Below are 18322 nucleotides of genomic sequence, written 5' to 3' on the forward strand. Positions count from 1 at the left end.
GGGCGGGAAAGTGATGAACAAGAAGTGGTGAATTACCCAAGCGACTTTCCTCAAAGAGCCGCCGAGCCGGGAAGAGGAGCTGTGCTGAGCCCCGCGCAGCCCGCCCGGCGCACCAGAGCTGCCCGGGGGGACCCGCCGGGGACTGTGGGGGCTGCTGGGTTGGCGGAGTGTGAATGCATCTCCGCAGCGAGATGCAAAAAGCCTCGTCTGCTTGCGTTTGACTTGCGATGCCGGCTCCTCACTAGAATGAAAAGCCTTGCACAGGATGAAAACAGGTTTGTTGCAAATTCTCCTGAAAATGTTTCGTTCCCCACCGCCGCCGCCTTCCTGTTGGAGATGTCAAAGAAGATTTTAATGATGACACGGTGGCAGATACCTCTGCTGCGTACCCTGCGTTGTTCTTTGGAGATGTTAAGGCAGAGATAAATCTTTTATGCAGCTGTCTTTTCATATCTGTGGCGGTTGCTGCACAGTCTGCACTTGATTGCAGCTAAAATATTCTTTTTAGGATCCGTTTCACAAAATGGTGCAAAATAAACACAGATGGGAGAAGTGAGGGAGAGAAACCAGTAATGAAGTACTGATGGTGGATTGATCTTCTCTCCTGCCTTCCACATCCCAATACCCTCCCCTGAAATGTGAGCCTTTCCTGACAACGAAATGCTATGTATCTGTTTTAAAGCAGTAAAGATTTGGGGGGCTCTTTAGCCGTGGTTTTGGAGAGAGACTCCCGTCAGTGGTGCTTGCCTTACTGACTGACTTTCTTGAATGTCTGTGGCTGTCAAGCCCATCAGCATCTATCTTACCTTCACCTCCTTTAAGGTATGTCTTGTTTCTTCCAACACCTCGCAGGTCATTCTTCCAGAATGCCAGAGGAAAGTTCACCAAAGCGGAGTCCTCAAAACATCCCATACAAGGACCTGCCCCATATCATCAATGCTGATGGGCAGTATCTCTTCTGCAGGTATTGGAAGCCAGCAGCAACTCCCAGGTGAGCACTTTCAAGCAAATGTCCTTTTTTACTGTCAATAAATAAGACTCTATTCATGTAATTACTATTTATAGCTTGACTGGTGTTACTCGGCGGTGTGCATGGAGCTGTATTCTGAATATTCTGCCTGTATTCTCCACACCTTTACTCACTCAAGTCACCCTTACAGGTGTAAACATGGAGTTACTGTCATTCCATGCATGGCTGGCTTGGTTGGCAGTTCACTGTGCTACTGGGTGGCACATGCAGGTGGCTGATGCCTGTCAGCAATAAACAACTATCTTCAAACTAATAACAAGGGCAGTCAGGGAGGGATGGGGTACAGGCTTAAGGATGTCTACTCCTAATTTTCTCAGTGACAACAAATTAAACATCAGCATCTGACTTCATTCCCACCAGTAGTGGCTGAAATCTTGGGGCAACAGGCAGAATGTGGTTTGGCTGCGTTGCTTTTTGACTGTTGTTTGGTTTGTGTTTTTTTTAACTATTTATGGTTATTAAATGATTTAGGGAGGTCTCTTGCTGGCAACTGCAATTTCGAAAATGAACCACAGTGATAAACTCAGGCAAGGAACCAGATAGAGACATTTCTCTAATGTGCTTGTCATAATTTAAACAGTCCCTTTACTGTAATAGCTTTCTATGCTGATTGTGTGCTTATGATCTGCTATAGCAAGCTGCCTCTGTTCCTCCTGTAGTCATGATCTTTCTTCATCCTCTCAGTATCTACTGTCTTGGCATGTATTTATGCTACCACTCGTTAGGTAGGTAGCTACTTCATAAAAGTCTGGATTTTGTTTTATTGTTTTCTTTTTCTGCAAGCTAACAGGAAAAGCCATGTTGATTTTACAGAGTTAGAACATAGTCACAGGAAAAAGTTGCTCAAGCTGTGGTAGGGAGTTAAACTTTTTTCTTCACTACCCAACAGATTAGACATCATCCTGTGTCTAAAGCAGCCTGCAGCTGTGCTGAGGGATGGATACAGGTCCAGGTTAGCTGGCCTTGGGTTTTATGCCTGCCAAACTAAGGTGCAATGGGAATAAAGTGGAGCTGGGAGGTGGGCAAGCACCAAAGTACACTGTCCCAATAGGGTAGGACAGTGCAGCTGTGTCCCGCCCTAGCTCCACTGCACTGGCTGGCCTGTAGGACATGGGTCTTGGTTTAAGATCACCTGGTCCACAGAGCATTTTATAGTTACTTCTACTCACTGTGTTTCAGAATCAAGGAGGAAAGTTTTTGGCCCTGATGCTTTATATAGTCTGTGCACCAACCTGAAGATTTCCTCTACAGAAAGAAAAAAAAAGGAAAAAAAGAGGAGAAAAAAAAAAGAAAAAAGCACCAAAAAAAACACTACTGGAACAAGCTTCTACTGTGAAACCAGACTGTCTCATATTATAATGCTAATTAATCATTAACTGCCCACAACGTTCTTCACCCAGTTGTGGAACTGCTTTCTTTTTTCATGTTTAATTTCTTAGCAAATTAGTAGTGACTGGATGAGTCTTTGATCCAGGAATGAAGAATGATAAAGAGCTGAGAGTTAAAACTTGGTGTCTAAGTCCTCTGGGTAGTTAATTTTTTTTTAGGGCTCTGCACACCAAGCAGTTAATTGGGAGTGAGGTTGCCCTAGTTTTGTGACAACAAGAGTGGAGAGGGGATCAGTGTTGCTCATTTACAAGTGGTTCCTAAGCGAGTGCGTGTGTGTACTTGCGTTTGCATGTTTGTGTAGGAGGGGGTGTATTGTTTATTATTAGTTCTTTTTGCATTTTTATGTATGAGAGAGATGATAAGTAACTGAATAACAAGTTAGTGCCTGGATCCTACAGTCAAGAATGCTCTTGAAGTGCTTTGATAGGCAAACCAAAAATACGTGTGGTGGTTTTCTTTTTCTTCCCCTCTCACTTTTCATAAGTGGCTCAGGTTTTTCTGCTTCATATGTAGAAGCTCAGCAACTTTCATCTAATTTTAAATGTTCAGCAAAAGTGATATATGTATATATATAGATGTATAGGGAGAGAAAGAGAGACACCTCAGGGGACTTTTACAGGCCTGTTACAATTTATTCTATCTCAAATACTGAAGGCAACTCTTTCAATCTTCCAACTCAATTGTTGATTCAGGTTCAAATCTTAACGCTAATGAATGACGCTATAACCGTCACACGGTGGGATCTTTCATTGATCCATTATGCATCTAATCCCCGCTAGGGCTATAGAAATACCTCCTCACTGCAGATGCCCAAAGGTTATCATTGACTTGCCTTCTATTAGAATAGAACTTATCATCCTTGATCCCTCTCCCAGGGAGGGGAAAAAACGGGCTATCTGCCAAACGAAAAATTAAAAAGTAGCCCTAGCCTGGGGTTGGAGAGCAAACAATGGCTCTAAGAGTGGGGCAACCAACAGACATTGCCCCTTGGAGCTGGTGCTTCTCTTTTATCTCCTTAAATAGACCTACAAAAGTGCATAAAGGTGGTAGCAGACTAGTGTGCTATAGCAAATTAAAAAAAAAAAAAAAAACAAATGCAACAAATTATTTTCAAGAAGATGAGGCTCTTCTGCTTTGTGCTCACAAATACCCAGGCTCTGATCCTGTGTGGTGTTGATCTGACTGATCAGCCCGTACTGGTGCACATATGGAAGCTTTGTTGTAAGTGCCACCGAGGCCAAGGTTGCCCTGTGAGTGAAAGGCACCTATTGTGAGTTCCTCAGCAGGGTCTGCTTTGTTTGGAAGGGAGATTTAGGTGATTACTTCACAGGAAGCTGACACACAAAGGCACTCAGATGTCATAATGATTAGATGGGGTAGATAGAGTAGGTAGTAATGGGACTAAGGAAGGAGAGCGGTAGAGTTTTCCACTTATTTTTTGGGAGGGAAGCCGCTCCCAACGGCGGAGCTGGGAACATACCAGGTGTCTTCTGTTGCAGTCTGCTGGCAGCAGTGCAGGTGCAACTGCCCTGGCCAGCAGCCCTGCAGGCCGCCCAACTTGTTGAGCCAGTTTCATCCTAAGGTGTAATTAAGTGGTCTTGCTGAATGCAGCAGGGAAGAAAAAGCAGGATGTGCTGGTGTTGTTTTCACGTGTCGTGCCAACAGAGGGATTTGTGGAGCATAGAAACAGGTAACTCTGGCCCCAGGTGCTCACTAGTGAGTGCAACACTTGAGATCTGGGCAAGGCAGGGTGTTTTCAGGACCACATAAAGGTGTTAGGAGTAAGTAAAAAATTGGTATCAAACAGCTTAATCTCATGCCTATAGCATGTCACAGTAGCTGAGGAAGTCCTACTTAATGGGAAAGCAGTCTTTATGTAAGCAAAAGCAACAGCTTCATGCAAGGTTAAAACCTCTGCCACCACCCTGGGCAGTCCAAGTCAAAATATGAGGTAATAGGAGGTGAGGAATTAAGAAACCATGCCCTGTTCCCAGCTCTCAGACAAAGCTGCTAAGAATAGAGATGGGATGAGGAAGGGGAAGGAAAGTTGGGAGGAGAAGTCAAGACATTTCCTCTGAGGCCCCTAAAGGGCCTGGAGAAGTTCAGAGATGACCTTTTTTTTTTCCTCCTCTCTATTCTGTATCCCCATAGCCTTTTCTGGATGCCTCAGCTGCTTGTCACTGCCTAGATAAGCACAAACAGTTTATCTGGGGCACTTTCAGCCTGTCTGCTTGGCCTCAAATAAACCCTGTGAGATTCATTGACCCAAAGAAGTTTTTTTTCAAAGGTGCTAGTAGCCTGCAGTCACCACTGACTTTAGATTGAGAAAGTGATGCTCAGCTCTCCCCCTGTAGATTAGCCCCTCCGAGTTGGACACTTGAAGCTTGAGACTTTTGTAGTTAGAGAATGCTTTTGAAAACCTGGATTCCAGACATCCTTGTACTGGACGTTCCTCATCTATCAAACAGAAGTCGTTATCTGACCGGCTAGCACGATGCTGGTGTGTGTCTCCACAGAGTGGTCACTAGGTGAACTTAGATGATTGCCAGCAGCTGAAGTGGACTTTCTGAGGGGGCTGCCTGAAGCTCAGACATGTGTGGGTCACAGATGTGTTCCTGGTCAATTGTTAATTGTCAAAGTATAATGCTGGGCCGGCCACTAAATTTTGACAGATACTCTCTGTGATCACTCCACCACCCTCCCAGGGGAGGAAAACAGGGGAACTAGGGAGAGAGACATCAAGGTCAAAAAAAGCTTGAACAACTATAACAATAAAAGAAAATAACACTTAGAATAACAATGAAGATGTTGAACTATGTACAGATATTATACAAGCATGCAAATATACTCAAAGATATAAGACAATATGTTATACAAAACCTGTGATTTCTGGATGACAACTAGATCCTGACTGAGAAAAGTCACAGAATGAACTTGGCAACAGATGGGAGCACCTGAGCTCAGAGTCACAGTGATAGTCCTCCCCTCCACCAAAAAAAAAAAAAAAGGAAAAGGAGCGATTCAGGTCCCACCTGGGGAGGCAGAGGCAAGACAACCTGTCCCAGGGAGCGGTGCTCCTCTGCAGCATGAAAACAGGAGGCAGGAACAGCAGCAGCACAGGCTGATGTGACGAACAACCACCAAAAAAGTCCTTTCAGCCCAGCAGGGCTCTTCTTAGGCGCCCTTTTATACTGAGCACATGGGAAGGGACGCTGTGATTGGTCCATTGGGATCCCCTTCCCCATCCTCTCCTCCCCATGGGCACAGCTGCCCCCCTGCCCCACTGGGATTGCCCCTGGGGCAGGAGTCCCAGAGAACTTCTATCCTGGTGCTCTCAAATCAAGACATTACTGTACTCTGAAATGGGTTGGTTCAACTATAGACGCTGTGACCATGGTTAAAGTGAACAGAATTGCAATTGTCTGAGTGAACAGTGTCTTTGTAGAAGTTCTTTCAGTTCTACACCTGACAACTGTGATTAAAACTACAAAATTAAACAAACAAAAAACATTCACTTTCCTGTTTACTTTTACAATTTCTTCTACTCTTTGGAAAAAGCCTGTCATTCATTCTGACTTGTTAGCGACAAAACACTAAGCCAATAAGGAGAAAATAAATTTCTCTCTTTCTCCAAGAAGAACCTGTGGTGCAGAAATACAAACTGCCTTTATATTTAAACTGGCCCTTAAATTGTGAATATTGCTTGCTGATTTTGGCATCTCATTACCAGCATTTCCAAGGCATTTCCAGAAGAACAGCACAGCTCCCAGCATGAGCAGATGACAAAGCTAAATTTGACTTTCAGACCCTTCAACAATGCATATATAAATAAATAAACCAAAGTGAAGTCAAAGCAAAGAGAATCAAGGGACTAATTACGTCTTCAATTATACTGCATAGTGTTTGTCTCTACAAATATTGAAAAGAATATATAATTCAGTGTCACTCTAGAGGAACGCTTCTGTACTAACGAGGTCAACTTCAGACTAACGCATAAGGGCCAAATTTGTGCGGTGCAAAGTGACTTCTGTCCGTACACTTTGTCATGGGATGAGTTCAACTCCCTCCCTGTGTCTGATCACTTCGTACACAGTGCAAAGGGGAAATTACAGTTATCATCAAATCAACGTTCCAGGCTTTACTTGCTCTATTGCTATTGCCTGCATCTCTAAAGCCTTCCCTCCATTCATCAGCCACGTATGCGTTCCTTTAACGCCCATGTTTCTTTGCTCCATGTGACTGTCTTCTTCATTGTGAATGGGAGCATCCTTTTCTCTAAGGTCCCTTCCAGCCTAGGCCATTCTATGATTCTATGATTTCCAGAGGAGGGGCAAATTAGCAAACCAGTTTCATGTAAGGGGGACTGACAGACAGGAAAGCAGCTTTGGTTCTTGCTGTAGATACTTCCAGCAGTCTTTTTCAGTAGGATAATTTATTTCATTCCCCACACGAGTGTTCAACAGAAGGAAATTTGCCTTTTATTCCGCAGAACCCAAGGAACAAGACAAACAACAAAGGGAATAACAATTGTAATTAATCTGTCCTTTTTACTCATTGGCCTGCTAGGATCAGCTTCTGAGCACAGGCGTACAACTTTGTGACATTGCTGTGTGGGAACAAGGTGACTTTAGAGTTCCTGTTTGTGAAAACGTAAAATTTCACCCTGGTCCTGAGACAACAGCAAAGGAAGCAAAATAAGTCTTGATTCTCAGTTTGCCACCTAATGAGCTCTTGGAAATGATCCTGTCAGAAATGGTGACTCTCAGAGGTAGAGGTAGAAACAGGAGCAAAAAGAAAAATGGTCTGGAGATTTCTGCTCATGATTCTGCCAGATCCTGAAGGCTAAGCAAACCTTGCTTTTCTCCTGCAAGTAGTTCATTTGCCTTTAATAGGATTACAAATGTTATGATCAGTACAAGCTTTGTACCATGACCCCGATGGATCCCTTAGCTGATCCCTCTATGTCTCTTTATCCTGAGCAGACCCTGCACTGGCTCTCCCCTCAGATGCTGGTGCGTAGGTTTTCCTCAGCTCATCAAACTGGGAGGACTCTAAACCTGTTATTTGTTGGCAGTGATGCAATATTTGAAGCAGACAAAGTCATCAACCTTATTAGGGTTCCAGATGCACTTCACTAGCTCAAGAAATGTGTAGGTTTGGACAAAATAGTAAAACCAGCTGCACACAGATCCTTGTCTCAATTTCTTTAGCACTCTTGAACATCCCTTGGGAACACACAGCAGATCACTATGAATACAGCTACAAGAGTTGGCTGGTATAGTCATACTGGCTAAAAGAGGATATTTTTTCTAGATACCTGTTGCAGAGGATTTGGCCTGCGTTCCCTTGTAAGTTCCCCTCAAGCTGCTGTGGCTTTGTGCTTTTCAGAGCCAGGGATCTCTTTGTTCTTCTAGGGAAATTGCTTTGTTCTAAGAGCTGTCCCTGCAGACAGATTTGGCTGAGCTGCCTTCCCTAGGTTCAGGCGTGCCATTGTCCTAATGTGCTTCCACTTGAATGGAAGCCATCCGTGGCTTAAACCTCCTATTGTCCCTTATCCAAGAGATGTGACATGACCCTGATAGCAAATGGCTGATTCTCCCATGCTTCCTGCCCATGAGATTCCTTAAAATATGCTTAGGCGGGTCCTTTACCTCATCACATCCCAGTTATATCCTTAACTATACCCATACATCCCTGTCCCGTGCTCTACCAGTACAGACATTCTGACGCTGTATCAGTATGGCTTATAGTTATCAGTTATCCTATAGGAAAGAAATTAGCAGCACCAGCATAATTGAAGTTTTTCAACATCATTAAAACTATCTCTCTCCTAGGGTTTCTTCTTGCATAAAATTTTGTTTTATGTTTACTGAAAGATAAATACTGGCATGACAATCCCAAATGCCAACCTTGGACTAGTCCCAACATCTTCTAAAACAACTAGCCCTGGGGAAGTCACTGTGTGGTGGTGTCAGAAATGCACTTCTAAGCTGATCAGACTCACTGCCCAGACAGTGGTACCAAGGCGTGGCCCTGGGGACCGGCAGGGAAGAGCCAGTGGAAGCAATGCTAGTGGCCAGAGCGCTCCAGTCAAATCAACCTGCCTCCAAGCACACTCCTTCAGGCTGTCCATGTCAGCCAGGGAAAGGGAACGGTATGGGTCTTGGGAGTGTGCTCTACTTAGGGATGTGTTTCTTTCTCCTAGACAGATGCAGTATGTTTGTGGCCAAAGAGATTAACTATTTTTGCAGTAGCAGCCGTGTAGCCATTTGCAACTCCCAAGACCCTGAATAAGAGCAAACTTCAGGAGTACTTCCACCAGAAGGGACACCCTCCTTCTGCATGCCAGGCACTCACTCTTCAGCCAAGAGCTATCTTCATTTCTGTTTGGCAGGTGCTTACTTGATGATGGGAGCCTCTGAATCCTCTCATACTGATGGCAAAGGCAGCTTGCTAGACCCAGAAAAAAATACACCGTCAGAAGACACAATAAAGAAGACAATGAGGAGCAAAGAACAGGCTACACACTGTCAAGACAGTCATTGGGCAGTGACACAATAACCGGTGATTTACAGAATCAGACCCTTAATTTCTCTGTGCTTTTGTTTCCTCATGTAAAATTGGGTGTAATGATCCAGGCAAGTGGTATAAATTGCATCCAGAGTCCCTAGGTGAAAGTTACCAGAGAAAGTAATTCCTTGAGGTTTTGGTGGTTGAAGAGAGCTTGATGTTTGAAGAGAGATTTAAAAAAATTCTACTAAGTGATGCATTAGCTGTTCTCTGCTGTTCAGCTTCAAGTAAATTGTCTCAGCAGCAATCCATTAAAAGAAAAGAGACACACACACACAAAAAAAGGAAACAAAATATTGACAAGCGGGCTAAACTCAAACATTCAGTGGTAATAGTGTAGTATTCATTTGCTCCAGTATTATGTGTAGATGGGTAAGGAGAAAATGTACAAACTACTATAGATTTGGTGGGCAAGAAAGATTACTGATCTTTTTTCAGCCATCTCTCTGACCCATGATAAAAAGGGCCTGCTCTGTATGTTTTCTTTCTTCCTTGATCAGGCTTGAAGCTTTCTGAGTGAGGGAGTAAAACTTAAATCTCTGGCATTTTCCTAGAACAGAAAGTTTAACTTACTGTAAGTGTCAGCAGGTTAGCTAGTTCAACAGTTGGCAAGATTAGTGTATTTATAAAAATTTTCAACATATTTTTTAGTTTTATTTTTCAAATTCAACAGTCAAATTCCAGAAATCTGCAGTGGCTTAATTTGCTGGGCTAAAGACATGAGGATTGGTGAGGAAGCAATAAGTAATTAAATTGCTGTAGAGACAACATCTATCTGACTTAATGGTTAAGCTTTTCTTTCATTTATTCAATTTTGTGTGAGAGCCAGTCTACAACATTTAGAGTATTAAAAGTTGTATTCAGAGCAGCATTCACAATCTCATTTTATTAAAAGGATATTCAGGTGATCAGCATTTGGTCATCCTGTGGCCCTGCTCAAATAATTTTAGCAAGGAATACCAAGCATCTCAACCTTTTTGTCCTGAAAATGCACAGATCATCCCTCCGATGTTATTAGCTGCCCACAAGTTCATTAGTCTTCCTTGGAGGCAAGAGTTCATATCACACTTCTGACACCTATTTGTACAAGTATATAAATGTATTTAAAGATACAAGAGAATAGGTTAATACGGAACTTGTGCCCTCGGATGACAACTAGTCCTGAGCAGAAAAGTCCCAGACTGGACTCAGCAGCAAACAGGAGTGCCTGAGCCCAGAGTCCCCATGACAGTCCACAAAAAAAAAAATAAAACAACCCACAGAAAAGGAGCTGTGCCACTCCCACCCAAGGAGGCAGAGGCAAGACAACCTGTTGAACAGAGCTCATCTGCAGTGTGAAAATAGGAGCAGCAGCCCAGGGAGAGATGAGGAACAACCAACAGCAATCCCTCCAGCCCAGCAGCACTGAAAGCCCCAGGGCTCTGCTCAGGGCCCTTTTATACTGAGCACATGGGAAGGGACGCTGTGATTGGTCCATTGGAGTCACCTTCACCATCCTCTCCTCCCCATGGGCACAGCTGCCCCCCTGCTACATTGGGATTGCCCCCAGAGAACTGTTATCCTGGGGCTCTCAAACCAGGACATCATCCTTGCCTCTGGCACGCTGTGTTGCTACGGGCAAGGATTTTTACCTCTTGTGGTTCAGTTTACTTGGCAGTGGGAGGAAGGGTTGACCCTTGCTTGTGACAGGGTAGTGGATCAGAGGACCTCTTAACATCCCATTCATCACTGTGTTATGTGACTACAAGAAGCCTGGTTGCACCCTTTGTAAAGCATTTTGGGTTTTGTGAATGAGGAGTGTTGTACAAAAGCCAGCTGTTGTTATTATTTGTGCTGTTTATTTACTGGTCACATTTCTCAAAGCTGGGCAGTGGAAAAAAAATCAGCAGATTCACTTGATTTATATTTAATTTCACTTTCAGTGTTTGGGGAAACTCCTAGTTTTACATAGTCAGTGGAAACATTGTCTCGTTCACACACATAAGTGTACATTGTTTTTTGAAGCATTATTTAAGAGTTCTGACCATCAAAGGTTTGTTTCCTGCTGTGCGTGTTATGTTCTTTTCTTGCTTGAGGAGAGGTGGCCAGACCTGTCAGCGCAGTGAGATGTAGCATCAAGGCTCACTCACATTTTGCTAAGCCCAGCACATCTCCAGGCGTGCCCCGGTCCGAGCTGCCCCGCGGCTCTGCGGGCAAACCTCTGCCGCCCCCGATGCCCATGCCAGCTCTTGGGGTCCACACAGGGCACAGGCATGGGTGCTCCAGTGCTCCTGAGCCCCATCCCTGTCTCACCACCACAGAACTGAGGTCTCTCTTCCTCCCCATGTCCCTCAGCTGGGTTCAACCCTCACCTGGGAGCTCTCTGTCTCTGATGCCATGAGCTGCCGTGGTGTTGGGCTGTAGCAGATGAAGCTCTTTCCATTCCCGTTGCAGGCTGTGACAGATGCCCCCTCACATGTGATCCAACAAATGGTGGCTAGTAGGTTGGCAGAAGAGAAACTCATGAGGAAAGACAAAACATCTTCCCTGCTGCTAGCTCAGACATCAGCTCTAACTCTTTCATTGCTGGCACTTGGAGGAGTCAAGGCCAGCCTGGCAGTGACAGGGTTAATAGCTATGGCAGTGAAAATATTTGCTCTTGATATTGTGGAGGCTTTTTAAAAATGGAGGCTTTTAAAAAAATGGTCAGAAATATGTGGTATTTCTCAGTTTCTGGTGAAGCACTCCATATAAAACACAGCATAAAAAAAAAGCAGAATAACAGCTTGTGGTTTAAATAAATGTTGTTATTTCTGCTCTGCTGTAGGTGTACATGTATGTTTTGGTTCAGTGACTGCCAGATACTGTAAATGAGTATTGATTTCCTTTTCTATTTTAAGCTTTTCTGCAGAAAAGACATCCCACATGCCTTTAGCTTTCTTTGACTGTACCTAAGCAGCCCAGGATTTATCTAACTAAATACTCTTTTACTTTATTGTTACCACTCATCCTTATTTTAGTAATTGCACTCCAAGTTGGTCAGGTCCCCATGCACCTTTTGGAGTTCAAAGCTATTACGTGTAGCCCTTTTTGACAGCAAATCAACAAGACTGTTTAAAACTCATGGCAAGTTGTTCCTTATTTACATTAGCATGGCAGCTGCCATAGGTGAAACAGCCTAGGTGTTAGAAATGCAAGAACATTTCAGGAGGCAAGCCTGCCACAGCTCAAGTCTCTCGGCTGCCAGGTTAGCCCAGTGTGGCCAAGAAATAACATAGATCTGGATTTGGCAACTGTGGGCTGAAGTCTCCATCTGTTTGTTAACTTTTAAGTCATTTGAAGGTAAACCATTGCACCTCAGCCACAGTTAAAATTTACTTTGGTTCAAAACCTGAATAAACATTTCAGCCTTTAAAACACACGTTGTAGTGATCACTGTCTTAGCAGGATTCTGGTGTTTCACGTTTAACTGCTTACATTCAACTTTTTCTCCTATGCCAGGTCTACAGCAAAAGTGGAACAGTAAATTAATTGGAATATGCTCAAAGCCTCAGCAAATGCTTTGGCTGTGACATGACTGATTTCCCAGAGGAATAACTGCTGATTCTGATTTTGACAGAGCCTGTAAAGCCTCTTGCTGCAGAGATTCCTCTCATGGCTGACCAGGGCTGACGTGCAGCTCGGATGTGTTGAGATTCACTGGAAATTAATGCACCTAATCTCAAAGTACGTTAAAATATACATAAGTGCTTCACAATTAAGAAATCAATCCTTGAGTTTCTATCTTGAAGTTTATGGGATAATAGCACGTTGGCTTTTGGAAAATCACACAGAAAAAGATTGGCTATTTGGAGACTCATGTTGTCTGCAACATCTGAACTTTTTATGAGTTCATCAGTTTGTTAAAGATAACCAATTAAGATCTTTGCGAACACTGGAAAAAATTGGATCGGAAAGGTAAAAGTGAGGACAGGTTATTGACTCAGTGCAGGAAGTAATCAAGAGTTCCACGTTACGGGTGGAATTGCCAGCTTACAAGCCATACTGTCGGGTCTAAGTATTTCAGGGAATTGAAGTTTTAAGTTTTGCTTTAAGCCATTGCCAAACAACTGGGGATTGCACAGTCAGTGTTTTATTAAAAAGGAATGATATCATCCTATCTCAAATTCACAGGACAGGTGAAGTGTCATCCCCTTTCTTGCTCCTGCTTGTTCACAGCTCTCTTCCAAGCTAGTGAAAAATTTGCCCATGTAAGCCCAAAGTGCCTGATCAAAGTACTTCAGTTGTGCAGTTTTTATTGCAAGGAACAGCTTGGAAACACTGACTTCCTTGTACCAGATGTGCACTTTTCCGCTTCTTCCCTGCACAGGTGCTAGGGTGATGAGGTGAATTCTTCCTTTAATATTTTTTTCAATATTGCTTGTCATGAGTTGTCTGTACCATCCACTCCCTGAAATGACAGCTGGACTCATGGCTAGAGTCTAAAAGGTGGATAAGTGGATGAAAAAACTCTGGTGAGCCCAGGTTCAGACCACTAGTGATGTCCAGCCCCGGCATGAAAAATACCTTGTGAAAAAACTGAAGTCAGAAAAAGCCTGCAGACTTGTCTTAGAGGACTTCAGGAAGTACTGCTTAACGTTCTGCACCACTTTATGATTTGTCTTGAACTATAAGCACTTCTTAGCAAGTATTTGAAAGTAAGGAAGCAAGCAAGCATGTTTTTAAGGACTTAAAACTCACCAAGGACTTGTGTGGACCTAACCAGAGGAATGGCTTTACTTAGTAATTTTCATCATTTGAAACCTATACAGGCTCAACTAGAGCTCCTCACCTCCATATTGGGATGCTGCTGTCTAATTCCATCTCCTGTGCTATGCAGAAAGGTGAGATTAAATGGTCAAAATGGGGCTAGGATGCCATGTAGGAAGTGGTTTTGCATGGTTTGAGATGATCTCTTAATCGAGCACACCTTGTTCCTTTCTAGGAGGCCTGCTTAGGTCTTTCAGGGTTGGGTTGGGTTTGTCAGGCTATGAACTTCTAGCAGCAATAAGTAGTGACTTGTCACAGTGTTCTGAATATGCCAAGACCTCATATTCAAGGGAAGTCAGTAAGAAGGAACCAGTTTTGCACAGCTACTTTGAAACAGAGATGTACTTTTATATAAAAAACCTGCTTTGTTCAGTGAACAGGTTTAGTGCTGAGCTCGTGAGTGGTGCTGAGTTTAAGCAACAAAGATTGTGAAAAAGAAAGCTACTGGCCCTTTAATTACAGCTTTCTCATGGTTTGAAAGGACAGTTGGTCTAATTACACAAGCCTTTCTTTTTCCATGGCTTTGGCTTACCAGGCAGTGCCTGTATTTTGATTTCAAGAAGAAACTGCTACACGACTGACTAACCGATAATTTTTGTCCCTTTGGAAATCATTAGAATTTCAGTGCATGGCTCTAAAAGAGGAGGGGGAAGTCTGCAAAAACTGTTCTTGCTCTCTGTTTGTTGTTTCTCTCTTGAGAATTGTGGTCCTGCAGCCACCTTTTATCTGAAGTGGCTTTGCAGTGATTTCCAAGGGGATCTATGCCAGAAATTCTTCTACTTCTTTGAATATTATGCCTTCACGCCTTAAAGCTAGTCTAAAAATGTTGAGTGTCATTTCAGATCAACTTGAATTTTGCAGCTGATGTTTTCTATTTAAATAATGCTTTGCACAGCTTTCTAAGAAAGATGCTGACTGCTTTGTGCCTTCATCCTCGTAGCTCCCCTTGGAAGCCATAACTTCTATTTTACCTCTCCTGTAGCCTTTGTACTGAGGAAGGGCTGAAGCAGGGCAAAGTAAGGTCCCAGACAGGTTCAGGGGCAGTTCTGCCCAGGCTCCCTGCAACCCATCACTTCCTCAGTCCTGTGTGTGATAATGCCTACACTTTACTTCTTTGGTAATGGAAGTCATAGTTCTTCTTTCAAGGATTCCTAGGCTCTGTAGAAGGGGAGCAGCAAAGGAAAAGTCCATCTCCAAATCCTGAGCTGTCCGTGTCTGCAGAGTGTTGGTCTGCCTTGCAGACTGAGAGGAGTGGGTCTGGCACGCAATTCTGCTGAGAAAAAAAAATCCCATCTCTGATATCCGAGTGAAAGAGGGTCTTCCCAGGGCAGTCTGTGTAACCCTAGAATCCCTCATCCTCAGTTTTATCCAAGAAAGGGGTGGACAGATGCAGCCCACGAATTTTGAGCTACACACCACGCGTATCACCTCTGAACTCAGCCTTGTGTTCCCCTAAAACACTACTTCAAAGCCTCCTTGAAACAAAATACAGCTGGTCTCAAATGTTAACATTGCAGAGATTTATCCAGAGCTATGCGGTTGCAAGGTTCCAGTAATTCCTTCCTTCCTGCCCCCACCTGAAGCTTCCTTCATCTCTTTTTCACTATATTAGACCACTCCTGAGTTATTCTTGGCTAGGGCTTGCTTCTCTAAGAGCTACAATAAATCAGCATAAGCTGTTTCTCTGCATTGTTTTCTGCTGGCTCTAGCTAGATCCTGTTGAACCTTTTGTTTTGAAATATATCTGCACTACCCAGTTCTGTCTCTGCCCTGTTGATTTACGGTGTCTACACTTTCTGGTGTTGTTGAATAACTTACCCACGTTCCTCCTGCTGGAGATCGTGGCTGTTCTCAGCTGTCCTCCTGACTCTATGCTGTGAGGGACTGTGATTTTGAGACCAGGCTTGCAGACATGTTGCAACAGAGTTGCTCGTGGAAGCAAGCACAGATTTTAAGACTGAGCTTGAAGTCTCTATGATGTTAGACAGTAGGATGCTGCTTAAGCTAACAGCAGTCCCTTTGAACAGGCTTGAATGGGAACTTCCAAGCCTGAGTAAATGGGGGAAGAAAGTAGGAAGCAGAATTTTGCCAGTTTAGGATCTGGACAGAAGCTGCTGAGTCTGCTAAACTAGACCAAACCACATCAAACACAAATGCGCAGAATCCTCAATCATAAAATACCAGCTTGGAAGGGACCTCAAGGATCACCTAATCCAGTCCCCACAAGCTCTATAAAATCAAGCAGAAATTGTGTAGTGTGAGCATAGTGCACAGTCCTTCAACATATTCTGTGGTGCTTAAATGATTTCCACAGGTTAAACTTCCTACATTCTTGAACTACTACTTACCTCAGTCTATTTGGAAGAAGTAAATTTCTCCCACTCTGGAGCTCCATGAGATATCGATGCTGACGCTCTATGGTCTGTGATACTGAGAGGTCAATTCCAGGTTATCACTGTTTTGACTTGCTTTTTCTCCTCACTTAGAAAAAGTAGCTATAGAACTGCTAGTTTAACCTAACATTGTTCAACCTCAATGATAGGTGAAAAAAGAGGTGACTACGCAGTTTATGGACCTGCATGAAAAATCTGTGGACCAGTAAAGCAAAGGCTAAGAATACATTTCTCAGAAAAGCTGGGCAAGAAAGCTAGCAAAGCTCTTGGGTGCAGTTCCTCCTTGAAACATGGCTTGAAAGTGTGAGCAAAGTCATTGCCTCTTGCTCCTTCAGACAAACATAACTCTGCATGTTTCCTGGAGATGAAAGGATACACCTGTCTCTACCATAAATATTCCTGTCTAACCAGAGTCACTAGCCTGAATTCTTGGCTGACTACATAGGTCACAAGCATGCACAACATGAGAGAAATTTCTGTAACTATTTGTAATCCCTGTCCACAGCTCAGTTTTGTGAAGGTTGCTTTGGAAAGAAAGTGCCAAAGCTGACTTGAAAAGTGGATACAGAGACATCTCTCTTCCAGAATTCAGGTCTTACACCCAAATCAAGAGGCTCAAGAGCCCTCCAGAGAAAAGGTCTTCAACAACTCATTATTCATTATACTTTCCTGGAAATGATTGGCTGGAAGTTTTTTCTTAAAGAAAATTAATCTTTAACCAAATACCAAAGGTAGGAAATTGGAATGACAGTTAAAGCTCAATGAAGTTACAAGCTGCTTAATGTATAATCTTATTATGTGAAAGATAACTAATCTTCATAATTAGGGAGGACCACTAACCCAGCTAACACAAAAATGCACACCTTTAATTGATTTTTGTATTATAGTATACTTTGGAAGCAAAATACACATACATGACTGTTGAAGTTTAAGCCTGGGCTGGCCACTGAACTCTGACAGACACTCCCTGTGATCCCCTCACCACCCTCCCAAGGGCAATAACAGGGAAACCAGGGAGAGACACTTTTGAGATTGAAAAAACTTGAACTTAATGAAAACTGAACTTAACGAAAAAGAAAATAATACTAACAAATAACAACAATGAAGATATTAAACTATATACAATATTATACAAGCATGCAAATATATTCAAAGATACAACAGAATATGTTAATAGGAAACCCATGCCCTCTGAATAACAACAAGATCCTGAGCGCAAAACTCCCAGACTGGACTCGGCAGCAGACAGAAGTGCCTGAGCCCAGAGTCCTCATGAAAATTCAAAAAAAATACAATAACATGAAAAAGTAGCTGTGCTGCTCTTATCTGGGGTAAGCAGAGAAAGTGAGCTGTTCTGACAAATGATGCTCCTCCGCAGCGTGGAAACAGGAGGCAGGAACAGCAGCAGCACAGGGAGAGGATCCCCCAGCCCAGCAATCCCCCCAGCCCAGCAGGCACTAAAGACCTCTGGTGCCTTCTCAGGGCCCTTTTATACTGAGCACATGGGAAGGGACGCTGTGATTGGTCCATTGGGGTCACCTTCACCATCCTCTCCTCCCCATGGGCACAGCTGCCCCCCTGCCCCACTGGGATTGTCCCCAGAGAACTTTTATCCTGGGGCTCCCAAACCAGGACAATGACATTACATTTTTAACAAGTTAAAAAGGTCTGTGAGCAACTATTCAGTTGCTTGTCCAAAAATGCTGCCAGTGAAATGTTTTTGATAAATAAAGGTTAATTGTTCACTGTGGTTCTAAGACTCAGGCTCATGCCAGTGACAAAGGAACTGACAAATCAGCTCAAACAACACAATAAAATGTAATACTTAATTTCAGTAAGCCAGTCATTTTTCTGGCGGCCTACCTAACTCGGAGCTTTCCTGTCAGTTAGTTTTTAAAAACTACTTTAAGAATTTAGTGTGAAGTATTCAAAACTGCTCAAGTCAGATGTTCCTTGTTAGAGCTGATCTGGTTCTGGTAACAACATACATAATACCAAATGAAAAGCGCGGTTGCCTTACATAGAATAACATGGTATTAACTTAAGTTGCAAGGGCTTGATTCAGGAAATCACTTCCGTGTGTGATTAAATCAGCCCTTATTCAAGACAGCATTTATAAATCCTTTTTTAACCTTCATCCTGTACTTTGTAA

General features: G+C 43.3%; 1 protein-coding gene across 1 annotated transcript in view; it reads left to right on the top strand.

Annotated features, from left to right (window-relative positions):
- The first annotated feature begins 265 nt into the window (after nt 1–265).
- MGLL (monoglyceride lipase) overlaps nt 266–18322 on the top strand; it is a 62218-nt gene continuing 44161 nt past the window's right edge. The window contains exons 1-2 of the mRNA XM_009872633.1: nt 266–275; nt 853–991. Coding sequence (XP_009870935.1) covers nt 266–275; nt 853–991 — 149 coding nt within the window. The remainder of the gene's footprint in view (nt 276–852; nt 992–18322) is intronic.

The sequence above is a fragment of the Apaloderma vittatum genome, unplaced genomic scaffold, assembly GCF_000703405.1.
Source record: "Apaloderma vittatum isolate BGI_N311 unplaced genomic scaffold, ASM70340v1 scaffold17417, whole genome shotgun sequence".
Lineage (NCBI taxonomy): Eukaryota > Metazoa > Chordata > Aves > Trogoniformes > Trogonidae > Apaloderma > Apaloderma vittatum.